Source organism: Dendrobium catenatum, unplaced genomic scaffold, assembly GCF_001605985.2.
Source record: "Dendrobium catenatum unplaced genomic scaffold, ASM160598v2 fragScaff_scaffold_313, whole genome shotgun sequence".
Taxonomy (NCBI): Eukaryota; Viridiplantae; Streptophyta; class Magnoliopsida; order Asparagales; family Orchidaceae; genus Dendrobium; species Dendrobium catenatum.
The window spans coordinates 1,783,205-1,800,484 of record NW_021318775.1 but is presented as its reverse complement, the minus strand read 5'-3'; the positions used below and the strand labels follow the sequence as shown (position 1 = coordinate 1,800,484).

The following is a 17,280-nucleotide window of genomic DNA, read 5'->3' as shown; positions in this document are numbered from 1 at the left end:
ATAGGAGCTTTTTCAAAAACTCGGTACACCTCGGTACAGGCGTTTTTTTGCCTAGGACCGGATGTTCCTCTGCATCCGGTCGGAGGACGTAATAACGGCTCTGAAATCAGGGCATGCGTGGAGGCAGGAAAACCATTTTGGGAGAATGAATTAGGCGCTTGTTGTTCTACTCGTTAGCTCGTGAGTCAGCTTGTTTAAAAAAAAAGTAATATAAAAGTACTTAAAATATATTAGCATAAAAGAAAAAAGTCTAAAAGTTAGATTTTATTTTTTATATTAAGTGATTCTTTATCATTTTTATTATAATTTCTTCATTAATGAGCCAACTCAAACTCATAAATTAAAGCTCGAGTTCGAATTCAAACTTAATTAATTAATCAAACTCAAGCTTATGCGTGTCAACATTTGCCCATGACCTGAACACGACCCTAAATTTTGGGTTTGGTTCAAGCTGTTTGAAAAACATGTCAGGTTCGGATCGCAAACTCTGACCCAATTGAAAATTCAAGTTGGGTTCAGGTTAACCTGAAACCTAGAAATCAACCATACTAACCCGAGTAATGCTTACCCTACGCACCCCTGTGCCTGCATCTACACCCCGCTCTCCTGATAGCCCCCGCTCCTGTGCCCACACTCGCACCCGCGCTCACGTTCACACGCACATACATGGTCGAACACTTGCTCGCGCTGATCGCACCTACAATCACCCCACTCGCGAGACTCGCCCCCTTGCCCGCTTGCTTGCCCTTTGCCCTTACGTCCCCTATGCTCACCCATTCTCACCTTATGGTTTCATGGTTTACGAGTTGGATTAGGTCAACCCGAGTTAGACCTTGGTTAGGTTCGGGCCCATATATATGACCATTTTGCAATTATAACTTTGTCATTTTCAGATTAGATTCAAATATGATCAAAATACTTATTTTGACACCCTTAAATTAGAACTATTGAAACCTCTCCGAACTCTGTCACCATTTACTCTCTTCTTTTTTTAGTTCGAATAACACAATTTATAATTGGTGAAGTACTCAACGTGATTTTAATGAAGGAAGAGTGGCGTCCCCGTCATAGACATAAATGAGCCGGTCACCGTCACTGAACCACCCGGCCCAAATCCATCACGTCGTGAGTTCTTTCCTCACCGCGGTTCACGGTTTGCGTCTCCGGTTTTACAGGGAACAAGAAACGCGGTGGTAGTGATTGTCCATCTATCTCTTCACGCGGAGGCCGTGAACCGGGCCGGAATGAGTGGGCAAGAGTGACCGGACGCAATAACTGATCACCACCGCCGGAATCACGTCAGCCGCAGAGCCGCTTCTCCCCAACAAACGTCTCTTTCTCTTTCTCTCTCTATCCTCACGCTATCGAACCTTCGAGATAACGCGGTGAATAAGAAAAAGTATTATTTGATTTTTTTTAAAGAAATAAATTATGTCATTATATCTGACCGAAATTTAATTAGTTTAGGACTTAATTATCATTAATTATAAAGTAGGTCTATGGATAATAAAATCTACCGTAATTTCCTAATAGGATTTAGGTATGATATCTCGATAAAAATTTTTCCTTTTATAAATAAATTATTATATTTTTTTATAACTAGTTTTATTTATGGGTTATTTCATTTGCTAAAAAAACTATAATCTAAAATGGAATTTAATTATTTGGTTTGATGAGAAAGAAATATAGTATAAAATGTCAATGATTTCCATTTTCACATCCTAATTCTTTTTTTGATGTATTTCACTCTTCTAATTTTAGTCAAATTTTTTAATCATTGTATGTCAATTGCATTGTTGTCGTCTGTTATCGTTGGTGCTCACTGGCCACTACCAGTAGCTAACGCCACTGCTTGTCGATTGACAACCACCGCCACTACAGCTTGTCGATTGCAACCACCGCCATCTACCTTATTGCCCACCGCCACCATTATTTTACTTCATATTACTTCAAGTAAAATAAAAATTAATCTCATGCTTTTTTTAAACTAACCAAATAGTCTCTTAATGATTTATGGTGGGCATGACTACAAGCAAATGAGCAAAATATAATCCATGTAACATCGGATATATTCTACAAAGTTGTCAGCCTAAATGGTCAATTAAGGTTTCGTTTGAGACAACTCTTCACTATTTTCTAAAACAACTTTTTCGTATAAAATTCTCTTAGATTATATTTTTTTGTACTAGAAAAAAGTAAGAAGATTATCTCAAATGAAATCTAAAGCTTTGTTCGGAGCAGCTTTCTAATAAAAAAAATTATTGAACAAGAAACTTTTATACGAAAAATCTGCTTTAAAAATGATAACAAAGTAGTCCCAAATAAAACTTAAATCACACTCATTATTATCCATTTACACCTTAAAATGAAGAGAGTAATATATCTATAACATAGACAATCTTTATGTTATTCCAACCACATGATTGAAAGAAATTGTCTTTTAAGATTGGGGAGCGATACATTATATGTTATATTTTATCATTTTGGATGGTTTAATTTCAACATATATTATCAATGTATGATGATTTGCCTCTCTTAATGCCACTTCACCATCAGTGATTAGCAGCACAACAAATTTTGCGTCAGTAGAGGAAGAGATAGCTTATCATCTTAGCATTCTACGAAGATTTTGTATGCACTCAAATAAGATAATTTAAGTGCATTTCATAGAAGACTATTTTTTTACACAAAAAATCTATAAACGTGATAAATGACAAGGCATGGTCCAATTAAAAGGATTCCACAGGTGTATTACATAGGTTATAAATAATGCTCATCTCCATAATTTCAGAAGATGTAGATATTCGATATTAACTATGAAGAATGGATTCCATGATAAAAGTTTGAAGGAGCATTGCTGGTTTTCTTTTAAGGAAAAGGAGAGATGAGACCAAAAAGTTCATTATATATAAATCTAAGTGTTGGCATCAAAAGTTAGAGTTGATATTGATATTAAGCATCAATGACACGAGTTTCCATTATTGGTGATAGTAGGTGACAAACAGGTCATGATATAAATATTGTGTACTAACCGTAGTTGATGGCGTGTAACAATATTGTTGATGACAATGAGCAATAAAGTTGGCCGAAGTAGTTTTATGTTGATAATATGCATCAATCATATAGATGATGGTATGTATCAATATTAGTAGTGAAGGTGGAAGATGAAGTATGCGAGCGTTGACATTTATGTCGATGAAGTGCATTAATATTATAAGCAACGATGATCGTCGACATTGCTAACGAAGGCGGGTGATGAAGATATCATTCTATTGATGATAGCGGGCAATGAAGTTAGCAAGTATTAGCATTTGTGTCTACGATTTCTAATTGTCTTACAGGCGACGGTGTATATCAATGTTGTTAGTGAATATAGGTGTCAACATTTAAATGATCAAAACGAACTTCAACTAAGTTAAACCTTATTACTCGCAACATTTAGCATTTCATGAAGTTGGAGCATCCATTGAAATAAAAAAAATATATCAAAATTATTTATTTTAAACTCTTTAAGTTTATTTAAAATTCATTATAAAATTCTATTAAAATCTTTAAAGTTATTAAATTAAGCCTAGAACGTCAAATTTTGAACCGCCCATGTCTAACATTAGACACGAGCACACAAATCAAAGGTTCAGGCGGCCGGTCTAATGCCACATTGCCACCTGTTAGCGGCCAGCCGGCCTGGCATAGGTAAGCCGCACACAAGGCGTGAGTATGGCCGCGGAGCATTTTTTTTTAAATAAAACATTCCTCTGTACTTTTTATTATAAAGAAATGTTTAAACGTTTATTTATATAAAATTTAACATAAACGTTTAAAAGAAGTAAAAAAAAAAAACATTTTGTTTTAAACAACAAAAAAATTAGTAAAAACTCCATGAAAGTTTTTAAAATTTACAAATAAAAAAAAAACTCTTTTTTCGTTCACCTTCCCATGCATGTATAGATAGGGGTGTCAAAATTGGGTTTCGGGTCGAATTCGGAATTGACTCGGGTTTAAACGGGTCGATCTAACCAGACTCGGTTATGTAAACATATTGGAAGTTCAGACCCGGACCTGACCCGTCGGGTTACCGATTTGACTTGACTCGACACAGCTGGACAACGAACGACAGGGCTCTCGTTGATGTCGAGACGGTCAGGCAGTTGATGCAATGCGTGAGTAGCTCGGATAGAGGGCAGCCTCGGAAACTACGCGTGGGCAACCTCGGATGTGACGGGCAGGCAGACGACGGCTTAACCCGGGCAGCGCGACTAGCTCGTTTCAAACGGGTTTTCGAGTTAACCCGTTGGGTTTCTGGATCAACCCGAACTTGACATGTTTTTTTCAGACGTGACGAATTCGGAAACCAAAACTGACCCATTTGTGAAACGGGTTGATCATAACCTGAACTTTTTGAGTCGTTTCAAATATTAACACCCTTATATATATCAAATTAAATTAGCCAAAAGTGATGAAGACTTAATTGGGGGAATCTTCTATATATATATATATGGGTGTAAATAAATTATGATTCTTCAAATGCAAGGTATTAAAGAGGTTACATTCACCTTAGATATAAATTTATGCACCAATTTATTATGACTAAAAATGTTTTGATCTTTTAATAGTTGATATTCTATTTTTATTCATGTATTAAAAAGGCCATAAATAGTTGTAGATTCAATATTATAATTATCATATTTTGTAAACATAATTGAGAACATTTTCATAAAATATGTTTGGTGGTCCCTATTGTTTGGTGAGGTAAGTTTTAAGCCCTTCATTTTATGATATGGTGGTGATTTATCATATCATTGATGCGATGTGTTCCTTTCCTCCCTCTGGTGGTGATGGATAGTCTTTTGATAAGATTGAAGGCTAGAAATAGCTACAAGTACTTATTTTAGTATTTAAGAAAGTGATTTGGAGTTTGTTATCAAAAGGAGAGGGATTTAGTTGGGGTATAGTGGATGAAATGTCTAAGTTTAGTCCAATTTGGGCTAATTTGGAAGATCATTTTGAGTAATGAGTTTTAAAGGGAAAATGATTAGAAATGATGATGGAGAATTGGTTTAGGATGTGCACTTGTGATTTTGAGTTGTTGATAATTTTTTTAGTTGCTTGATGGGGTATGGAGGTGTACGAAATAAGCCTAGACCTTGGTGTTTCCTACTTTGGCCGAGAGCTTTATAGTGGTATTTGTAGGGGTGTCAATTCGGGTCAACGGGTCGGGTTCAGGTCGACCCGGAACTATTCGGGTCAACCCGAACCCGACCCGTTTTTAAAAACGGGTCAGGTTCGGGTCAGGTTTTCGGACCCGAAACCGACCTGATTCGTATCCGGGTCAACCCGACCCGACACGAATGACCCAAAGTTGACCTAAAATTGCTAGTTTTTTGGGTCAAAATCGGGTCAATCTTCAATTTTCGGGTCAAAATCGGGTAAAAAATGGGTCAATATCAGGTTTCCGGGTCAAATAGGAGTTTTCGTGTCAATTTTGGGTCAATTTCGGGTTGCTGGGTCAACCCAACCCGATTTTTTAAACGGGTTGATTTGTTGAACCCGAACCCGACCTGTTTTAGGTTCGGGTTGACCCTAACCCGAATTTTTCCGTGTTGGATTTAGGTCGTGTTTCGGGTCGTGTCAAAAATTGACACCCCTAGGTATTGTAGTGGTTAAGAGGCCTCTAATGTTGGGTGATTGATCTTCGAGAAGGCTTGGGATATTGAGGGAGATTTTGTGATCCCAGTGTCACAACACTCCCAAAGAATCTTCTAAATTCTTTCAGAATATTTCTAGCTTAGGCCATGACATCACGACAGCGCTTTTCGAGATTGAAGTGCACCCGTAAGCTTTGGCCAAGAGCTCAATGTCGTGGCATTGCCAATACTCGTATTGTAGTACCCATATAACGAATTTTCTAACTTGCATTTTCACTTATCTAACCCAACCCTTAGCCACTTAAATAGCCCCATTAAACAAGCTAAGACTGGCTCAATGAACAAAGCTCAAGCTTTGGCCACCAAAATCTCTCCCTATCTTTCTCTTTCCTTTCTTCTCTTCCTCTTCCCCTCCTCTCTTCTCTGGCTAGGGCTAGGTGAAATGAGATTCGTCTATTGGTCTAAGATACTTTCTTATTTAAAAACCTATAACTTGATCTAGTGTTATGACGCTCACCTCCAATGCCATAGATCTGTGAAATTCTCCCAAAATCTTTCTAGCTTAGGCCTGGCATCGCAACAATGCTTTTTGAGATTGCAGCGCACTGCTAACACCTCTTTTTTCCTCTATTTTCCCAAGAGCTCAATGCCATGACACTCTTAATACTGGCAATGTAGTACCCGTAGAGCGAATTTTCTAACTTATATTTTCACTTCTCTAACGCAACCCTTAGCCACTTAAAAAAAGCCCATTAAACATGCTATGACTAATAATTATAAATTAAAACAAATTTAGATTGAATTTTAGCTTAATTAATCTTAATTACCAGGGACAGCTAATATTACATCCTCCTTTCTTTATAAAAGATGTCATTATCGAAATTCCAATCATAATAAATCTTAATATAGTTGTCTCATCTCAGCCTTTTTCTTTTAGGTTGGTTCACGGTCTAACTTATGCTTTCACCGAACTTTAACCATAACAAATTATTTATTTCTTAATTGCTTAACATTAAAAGCTAGAATGTGTTCAGATTTTCCTCTATAGGCCAAATTGGGTTGCACTTCCACTTCAGCTTTAAGGACTCAACGATCTACATCAGACACCCATTGCTAAAAAATGACACATAAAATTCATTATAGATATTTGACATATGATCCGGTAGAAATAGTTATAAGCATATTTTCCAATTATGTCAACCACTTCAAACGATCCCATATGCCTAGGACTTAAACTTGTTATCTTTTCCAAACCTACTTACTCCTTTTATTGGGCTAACTTTTAGATATACAAATCCCTAACCTTAAATTACACATACTTATGCTTTGGATCAAAATATTTCTTCTGCCTATCTTGAGTGACTTCTAATATTTTTCTTATCAATATAATTTTCTTAGTAGCTGTAATACCCATCATCATAAATTCAGGTAAATTTTCATTATTGATAGTTAATATTAATTAGATTAATAATTATAAATCTTAGAAAATCTAATGGGGCTTAGAGATAATCAAGGTTTGGGTTGAAAAAAAGAAGAAAAATCAAGTTGAAAAAAATTATTCTACATCGTGACATCAAGCTCTCAAGAAAATTGACCAAAAAAAATTTTTGGGCATGTGTTTCGATGCTGGGGCGCTGTGATAATAATATTCTAAGAGAATCAGGAAGATTCTCTAAGGGCGCTACGACGGTAGGGAATGGAGCACCATGGTGCTAGGTCAAGTTATACTTTTTTTAAATATTAAAAATATTCAAATCCAATTACTAATACAAATTGCACCCCAACCTTGCAAAGAAGAATTGAAGAAAGGGAGGAAATAAAGAAGAGAGAAAGTAGAAGAGAGGTTTTGGAGGTCAGAATTCGGGAATTATCCGTTCAGCTAATTAGGAAAATTATTGAGCTTGAGAGAGGTAACTCATACTCTATTTCTGATTTCAATTCTAAGATACTTATAGAAATATATGCTTATAAATATTTTTTTCTTGAGTTGGACCATATAACCTTTATATATATTATTACCCACTATGTTATGAGCAATTTGATTATAAGAATACAACTTTTCACCAGTTGATTTACTACTATAAATTATTGAATTTTTTTGGATAAATGAGTCACTTCAGAATCTCAGTACTGTTGACAAAGTGTGTTAGATTACCATTATATATATATATATATATATATATATGATAAATCTCAATGGTCTTTGAATATGCATCTGAAATTAGGATTAGTTCTTCAATTATATATTGCATTGCAACATTATGTACTTTATGATATTATGGAGCTTTGTTATGGAAATAAAAGTACACTTTGAATTTCGTGTTTGGGCCCTCATGCAAATGTATCTCTATTATTAGAGAAATTATTCTGTTGGAAGTCATAACGGAAAGAACCGTCCTGACATGTGAGTGTAAACATTATGTACAAATTGTACTTAGTGTGTATACTCACATGTCCGAATGTTTAGCACAAAATAATTTCTCCTATTCTTGACTACTATATTACTCTCTCACTCTAATGATTCAATGTTGGAATACACTCTTCTCTGTTCTAGCTCTGATGTGCACTTGGTTTAAGCAGTTGCGAGGTGATAAGTGAGAGTTATTAGTGGGTATTAATACATAGGCATTTTTGCATTCATATTCATATGTGATCTAGATGCCAATTATAGAGCAAATAATAACTCTTTTATTTTATTAATTTTAATAATGAACTGCGAATTTAAATCTAATATGGAAAAAAAATGGTTGACCTACTAAGTTTAACACTCATACTGTTGTCTAAAGTATTTCAGGCAAAAGTAAAGATTCCATTGAGTAGATTGGGTCTATTAAGAAGAATAGAATCTGATTCTAAAGCTTCATATGATTATATAGTTCAGATTGTTTTTTAAGACTTTCGTTACAATTACTAGCTTATGAACTATTGTTATTTAAAGAATTTTAAAAGAAATATTTTATATGCTTATTTTGGCTATTTGTGTTTTATTAATTTGGATGATTACATGAAAGTAGGTTTAATTCCTTCTTTAAGTCTTGGAGTGTTACAGTAGCATTTTCAATTAAACCTATTAGCCTTCTTTGTCTTACCTCAAAAGTCGAAACCAAGCAAGGGTTGTCAGAGGTCCTTAGCTGTGTGATGGTGGTTAGATGATTGTACTTGAGAAATAGTGGTCCGATGGCCCATAGTCGGGCAATGCTTCTTAGACTTTTTTTTTTTAATCTCCATAATTGAATCACCTCATGATTAATGTCGTCGAACCAACCTCAGGTGATTACAATCCTCCGATCATTGTTGCCTAACTACAATTTTACTTTACTGATTTTAATAATGAACTATGAATTGAACTCTAATATGAAAAAAAAAAAAGACTTGACTTAATGAGTTTGATACACATATTGTTGTCTAAAATATTTTAGGCAAAGGGAAAGATTCTATTGAGTAGATTGGGTCTGTTAAGTAGGGAATCTGGTTCCAAAGGTCCTTATGATTATGTAGTTCATATTGTATTTAAGACTTTTGTTACAATTATTAGATTCTAAAATATTGTTATTTAAGCATTTTAAAAGAAATATTTTATATGCTTATTTAGGTTATTTGGATTATATTATTTTGGATGATAAGATGGCTCTGACAAAAGAAAATTTTGAGTTGAGAATTCTTAAACATATAAGAAAAGTAGGTTTAATTCCTTATTTAAGTCTTGGAGCATTACAATAGCACTGTTAACCAGCTCAAAACCTATTAGGCTTCTTTCTTCTACCTCAAAAGTTGAAACTAAGCAAGAGCTATCAGAGGTCATTAGCAGTATTATGGTTGTTAGATGACTATAGTTAGGCAATGGTGGTACGATGCTTAGAGGATTGTAGTCAGGTGATGATAGTTGGAGGATAATAGTTGAGCGATGGTGTTCGAAAGATCATATTCAATCAATGGCGATTGAAAGAGCATAGTCGTAAGATAGTGGTCAGAGGATCATAATCGGGAGATGGTGGCTGGAGGATTATAATTCAATGATGGTAATCAGAGAACCAAAGTTGGGCAAGGGTGGCCGGATGACCACATTCAGCTGATGGTGGTAACCTGATTGTAATCAACCGATAATAATATGAGGATTGTAGTAAGACAATGATTGTTGGAGCACTATTTTCAAGGGACAATGGTATGAATATTGTAGTTAGGAGATAATGGTAAGAGGATTGTGATCACTTGTGGTTGGTTTAATGACGTCAGATAGGAGGTGGTTCAATAATGGCGATAAAAAAAGCCTACACACACACTCTCTCTGATGCAGGCAATACCTATTAAGTTACTCCGGCGGCTCAGCTTACCGTCATTACAAACTCCACTACTTTTATTATCATTAGCTTTAATACTTTTTCTGTTATTACAGTACTACTTTCCTGCACTATCACAGTTTCTAGAAAGAGTAATTTCTTACTCTTAGTTTCTTACTTTTAAGCCGTGTGCTGTAGAGGAAGACAGTTTTAGTTTTCAATACAATTCCTCCTAGTTTTTACTGTTCCATTGAGTTCAGCTCTTGTGTGGATCTCTCCTTCTTGCTGCTGCACCAGTTTTGGTATCAGAGCTAGGCTGTTCGTGAGAATGGCGGAAGGCAGCAGCCACCCCCGACCCGACGGCGATCGGAGTCTTGAATCCCTGTGGGAGAGCCATCGACAGACGTCGAAACAGCTCGAGGATCTGATGAACACCTTCGGCCGATTCGCAGAGGAAATGCGAAACGAGCTTCGCCAAATAAGAGCAGCTACAACTCCGGTAGCGCGACCTTTTGTTCCGGCAACCTTACCGGACCTGAGGGCTCCAGCTCGCCAAGTTCCTGCGCCGAGAAGAGGTCCCGTTCCAATGCCAGAGTATTCAGAATCAGACGAAGAAGACATTCCGAGGGAAGAACAAACTGATTCAGAAGGCGAAATAGTTTTTCCTCCACCAGTCAGAGGACGGAGACACCGTCCGCCACGGATGGAAACTGACGGATTCCGGATAAAAATGGATATTCCCTTCTTTGACGGAAGACTTCACATCGAAGACTATTTGGATTGGGAAGGTGCTGTAGAGAACTTCTTTGATTATATGGAAGTTCAACCCGAGAAACAAGTTAAATACGTGGCTTGTCGTCTTAAAGGTGGAGCGAGTGCGTGGTGGTTGCAACTACTCCACAATCGACATCGAGAAGGGAAAGGGCCAATCCGCAGTTGGAGTCGTCTGAAGCAGCTCATGAGGAGGCATTTCTTGCCCACAGATTTCGAACAACTCTTGTATCTTCAATATCAACAATGTCGGCAGGGTCACCGACCGGTCCATGAATATACGGAGGAATTCTACCGTTTGAGTGCCCGAAACAACTTGTCGGAATCCGAGAATCAGCTTGTGGCCCGGTACATAGGAGGTTTGAAAGAGAACCTTCAAGAGAAACTAGAGCTCAATTCGGTTTGGTCACTTTCACAAGCCGTAAATTTCGCCCTTAAAGCGGAAAGCCAACTCCAACGACACTACCGAACAAGTTTGCCGCGCAGGTCATTTGTAGACAGTAATGCTGGACCTTCCAAAAATGTGACTCCACAGGCAAAATCCCCTACCGTCCAGATAGCACCAGCTAGCACAGTTCCTGAACCCAAAGGCACCGGGCGACCTCGATTTCCTGCACGTGAAAATCCATATGCCAAACCCAATGTGATCAAATGTTTTAGGTGTTTACAACCCGGACACAAGTCGAATGAGTGTCCGGCTAGACACCAAGTGCAGTTGGTAGAAGGCGACGAAGAGGTTGATCCAGCTGAAATTCAAGGCGACAGTGAAACATGGGTGGAAGAAGTTTTGGCAGATGATGGCGAGCCCATTTTGGGAGTTATGGAAAAAATGTTGCTGGTCCCGCGGACTCCTGTTGATACTCAAAGGCATAAGTTGTTTCGGACTAAATGCACCATCAATGATAAGGTGTGTGATCTAATAGTTGATAGTGGGTGTACGGAGAACATCATCTCCAAGGCAGCGGTACAAGCCCTTCAAATCAAAACCACTAAAAACCCAAATCCCTTTAAAATAGGGTGGGTTAAAAAAGGAGTGGATTTCCTCGTCTCGGAACTGTGTAAATTCACCTTCTCTATTGGCAAACGTTATATTTGCCAGGTCACCTGCGATGTCCTCGACATGGATGTGTGCCACCTCATCCTTGGTCGACCCTGGCAATACGACTCAGGTGCTGTCCACGATGGTCGGTCCAATACTTATACTGTAGAGGTGAAGGGAAAAAAGTTAAAATTAATGCCGGTTGGGTCTTCCCCGAATGCCGGCCCCTCTAGCCTTACCATGTCTTGCCTAGTCATGGAACGTGAATTGTTAAGACTCAAAGGGGATGGAAATTCCCTGTTTGCTTTAGTTGCTGCCGACATGTTCACGTCACTTGGTAAAGTTCCCTCTCCAGAAATACAGAAACTACTAGACTCATTTCCGGACATTGTTTCCGCTGATCTACCTCCAACATTGCCTCCACTCCGAGATATTCAACACCAGATTGAGCTACTTCCGGGAGCTGTTTTACCCAACTTACCTCCCTACCGGATGAGCCCCCGCGAACACGGTATTTTACAGAAAATTGTACAAGAATTATTGGATAAACAGTTTATCCAACCCAGTTTAAGTCCATGCGCCGTCCCAGCACTGATCGTTCCAAAAAAGGACGGACAGTGGCGCATGTGTATTGACAGTAGAGCGATCAATCGCATAACTGTCAAATACCGTTTTCCGATACCGCGAATTTCAGATCTATTAGACAAGCTCTCCGGTTCTTCTATCTTTTCAAAATTAGACTTGAGGAGTGGATATCATCAAATTCGAATAAGGCCTGGCGACGAATGGAAGACTGCTTTCAAGACTGTCGATGGTTTGTTTGAATGAAAGGTCATGCCATTCGGTCTTTGTAATGCGCCTTCTACTTTTATGCGGCTTATGCACGAGGTGTTGAAGCCTTATCTCGGTAAATTTTGTTTGGTTTATTTTGATGATATTTTGATTTTTAGCAACTCCATAACTCTCCACATGAGTCATCTTCAATCAATTCTTGAGACCTTACAAGAACATAAGTTGTTCCTCAACTTAGCCAAATGTGAGTTTGCGGCAGAAAGCATCCAATTCCTGGGTTTTGTGCTCACTCCAGCCGGCGTTCAGACATCCCCCGAGAAAATTGTGGCCATTCGGGATTGGCCTGTTCCCACAACATTCACAGATGTGCGCAGTTTTCATGGACTCGCCAACTATTATCGACGGTTTATTAAGGGTTTCAGTAATATTATGGCTCCTATAACCAATTGCTTGAAATCGGCAACATTTTCCTGGACGCCTGTTCAACAACGCAGCTTTGACAAAATAAAAAATGCCCTGTGTTCCGCACCAGTATTAGCTTTCCCTGATTTTGATAAGCCATTTCAGGTTGACACGGATGCGTCTTCCATCGGTGTAGGGGCTATTTTATCACAAGAAGGTAGGCCGATTGAGTATTACAGTGAGAAATTAAGTTCGGCTCGGCAAAAGTGGTCTGCCTATGAACAAGAATTATACGCGGTGGTACGGGCACTCAAGCAATGGGAGCATTATCTCCTACATAAAGATTTTGTTCTCTGTAGTGACAACCAGGCCCTGCAATATATTAATAGTCAGAAAAACATCAGTCGGATGCACGCCCGTTGGATAGTCTTCTTCCAGAGATTTAGTTTTGTCATTAAACACAAAGCCGGCCATACCAACCGTGTTGCTGACGCTCTCAGTAGGCGAGCTGCTTTGATCACTCATCTGCATACCGAAATTACTGGTTTGCAAGAGCTTAAGGATCTTTATGCAGGCGATAAAGATTTTTCACAAATCTGGACCGATTGCTTGAACGGCCGGCCTCATCAAGATTATACATTACAACAGGGTTTTCTATTTAAAGGCAATAACCTCTGTATTCCCGATTCGTCGTGGCGGCCTCAACTGATTAAGGAACTTCATGGCGGTGGTCTCTCAGCACATGCGGGGCGGGACAGAACTCTCGAGCTGTTACAATCCCGGTTTTTTTGGCCTCACTTGAGGCGAGATGTGGCTAGATATGTTGAAAAATGTTCCGTTTGCCAACGTTACAAAGGTACATCTCAAAACACAGGACTTTATCTTCCTTTGCCTATACCCGACTCTATTTGGGAAGATTTATCATTGGATTTCGTTTTGGGACTGCCGCGAACCAAACGAGGAGCGGACTCAATCATGGTGGTGGTAGACCGGTTCTCCAAGATGGCCCATTTTGTGCCATGTAAGAAGACCTATGACGCTATCAATATTGCTCACTTGTTCTTTAAGGAGATCGTACGTTTGCATGGCCTGCCCCGAAGCCTCACTTCTGATCGAGATGTTAAGTTCGTCAGTCACTTTTGGAGGGAACTATGGAGGTGCCTAAAAACTGATCTTAACTTGAGCTCCGCATACCATCCTCAAACAGATGGTCAGACTGAAGTTGTCAACCGGACGCTCGGAAATATGCTGCGATGTCTAGTCCAAGACAATCCGAAGAAATGGGAGGAGCTTCTCAGCCATGCAGAGTTTGCTTACAATTCTTTGGCGAATCGGTCGACTAAAATTAGTCCATTTCAGGTGGTATATACTAAACCCCCTAACCATCTAGTTGATCTGACTGTTTTACCGAAATGCAGCAATTCCGAAGTCAGCAAAACCATTTCTCAGGCAGCTGAGACTATTCAGTCGGTAAAGGAAAGGTTACAGGAATCAAATGCCAAATACAAGCTTGCAGCGGATACGCGCCGAAGGTTCAAAAACTTCCAACCGGGTGAATTAGTGATGGTTCGTATGCGCCGGGAGAGGTTTCCGCAAGGCAGTTACTCCAAGCTTAGCCCAAGGAAGCTGGGACCATTTCCAATTCGCCACAAGATTAATGATAATGCTTACGTTATTGATCTCCCACCTGAGATCCTTACGTCGTCTACATTTAACGTAGCAGATATCTACAACTACTATCCACCGGATGAAGTCCAAATTCTTCTCTCTCTCTCTCTCTCTCTCTCCCTCCCTCCCCCCCCCACCCTAGCCTACATAACAATCTAATGGACAACCCATATTAATTCTCATGATTATGATTTATTGATCCATCATTTAAGTGTCTTAATGATGTTAGAATCAAGAGAAAATGGGGTAATTGGATTCGCCTCGTAGCTACACTCGATTTGAATATAAGTATGTGGGATTTGGAAATCATAGCCCTCCAATTAATGTTAGAAGTTTTTTATTATGCTTAAAGTGCTTGATTTGGGGTTATTTGGAGTTGAATAAGGTCACTATGGTTGCCATGTGCTTGTCTCGTCAAAATTTGGATAATCCTAAATTTATTTATAATAGTTTGCAACTCAAATATGTATTGGATTCTTGCCTAATCTAAAACAACTTTTGATAATATATCGAATTATCAGTTCATTTTGGCATATTACAAAATCTTCGAATTCAATCAATTTTTTAATAGACTGAATCTTCTTTTCCATTCACCATCTGCCACCACTGTTGGCCGTCTCTTGCCATCGATGAATCACCCCCATCGGACAATAGAAACTTAATTTATAACAATCCAAGCACACACTCAAAAAATAATCTTATAAATTTATTCTACAACCACTAAATATCATAAAACAATTTAATTAACTAAATTTATTTTAGATTGCATATGAAATACACTGAAATTCTAATTTCTTGCAAGCAAACATCCCCTTACCTATAAAGGAAATCTCCAATAATAAGAATGTATTTTTGGTAGAAATTTTAATCTAACCTTATTTGGGAAATCCCTTTGATAATTTATTAAGTTAATAATGATTTTCCATAATATGAAAGATTTTTTACATCATCGGGCCGAAATTTCGGCCGAAACGAACGGAAACCGATTTTCGGTACATCGCTCTATAAATAACGCTCCGAGTTACCTCTTCCTCTAATTCGATACCTTTTTCTAGGTCCTCTAAGAACGGAAAAACTATTCACCTCCCCTCTTCGGTTGGGAAACGAAACAGATCTCTCTCTTCCTCTTCTTCGATTTTCCGATGGGGAAACTCCGGTCCCTGCTCCGGCGCCGAAGAAAATCAAAGGCCACCACGTCCAGTGGAGAGGTTTCGGAGCCAACTTCGCCGGAAGCCGCTGCAGTGGCGACACAAGAGGAGCTCGAACTCGTTTTCCGGAAATTTGACTCTAACGGGGACGGAAAGATCTCGTCATCGGAGCTAGGGGCCATCTTCGAAAGCCTAGGGCACGCGGCGTCGGCTGAGGAGCTCGCTCAAATGATGAGCGAGGTCGATGCCGACGGTGATGGCTTCATCAGTTTTGAGGAGTTTGTGGATCTGAATACCAGCAAGGTCGATTCCACAGCGGCGCTCGAGGATCTCCGCCACGCTTTTTCCGTCTTCGATCTTGATCGCAACGGATCGATATCGGCGGAGGAGCTCGCGCGCGTGATGCGCGGCCTCGGCGAAGGGGTTTCCGTCGCGCAGTGCCGGAAGATGATCGATGGCGTCGATAAGGATGGCGACGGCCTCGTTAGCTTCGAGGAGTTCAAGGTCATGATGTCCAAATCCCCCATCGCAGCATCGATCACCAGGATCGAGTGAGCCAATCTTGATCTCTATTCTCTTCTCGCAATTTATCTGTTTCTTTTTTATAGCGAATAGTCTGGATCTGACCGAAAAGAAGCCTGCAAAATTCCTAATCTGTACATATGTGGAAGATTGGTTTCTCGTTCTTGCGACATAATTTTTTTCCCTTTCTCTGGTCGTTTTCTATTTTACCTGAATTTTCGGTCCTATTTTAATTTCTAGCTTTCTCAGAGTCAACATTTTGAGACCGATTCTGAGGCCTGCAGGGAGACTAAATAATCTACAAAAAAATTAATTGTACTGTATCGAATTTCGATTCTATAAATTTTGGAAATTAAATTTATAATCATCCTAACTCCAATTTCAACCTATTTATAATTAAATTAAACATCTTTATTCCGAGTCCAAGTGAATTCAAATCAGACGCTCTAAACAAATTTAAAAATTTTAGTATATTAATTAAATAATCAAATAAACTCCATATATTACATACTTATAATTAAATTTAGTGGCTTGAAGAGACAAATCTAACAAATCCAAAATCATTTGATTTTGAGATCTATAAGATATTTAAATGTTGAATATACTATCTATGATCTAAGCATTCAATACGATTGACTAATATCCAAATATCACTCACAAATAAATCACATTCTCCACATGAAAATTGAAACTTGATATTAGAAATAACTTAGTGTTATAAAGAATTTTACCCAATTTTTGATGTCAAAGATTATCATCAGACATTATCGTCATCCAAATGCAGTCGCCAAACCACTATCATCAATCATTATTGCTCGATTATGATAGTCCATTCCCTATAATCTAATCATCATATTTGACTGATATCACCCAATCACAATTGCTTGACCGCTATTGTCCGATCATTATTATTTGAACACCATTGCTTGATTTACTCATCAAGTTGTCATTATTATCTCTCTAAAACTTCTTGCCTTATCTCTATCATAAATATAGGAGATCAACGAAGTGCTTCA

The 17,280-nt window shown here is 38.5% G+C and overlaps 1 protein-coding gene across 1 annotated transcript; it reads left to right on the top strand.

The window, feature by feature from the left end:
• The first annotated feature begins 15,624 nt into the window (after positions 1-15,624).
• LOC110105031 (probable calcium-binding protein CML10) lies at positions 15,625-16,497 on the top strand. The gene has a single exon (XM_020834381.2). It carries the CDS (start codon positions 15,737-15,739, stop codon positions 16,295-16,297), a length of 561 nt encoding a protein of 186 aa, XP_020690040.1. The 5' UTR covers positions 15,625-15,736; the 3' UTR covers positions 16,298-16,497.
• The last annotated feature ends 783 nt before the right edge of the window (positions 16,498-17,280 follow it).

Excerpts from the sequence above, each read along its gene's own strand:
- LOC110105031 (XM_020834381.2), top strand. The coding sequence starts at position 15,737 with ATGGGGAAACTCCGGTCCCTGCTCCGGCGCCGAAGAAAATCAAAGGCC.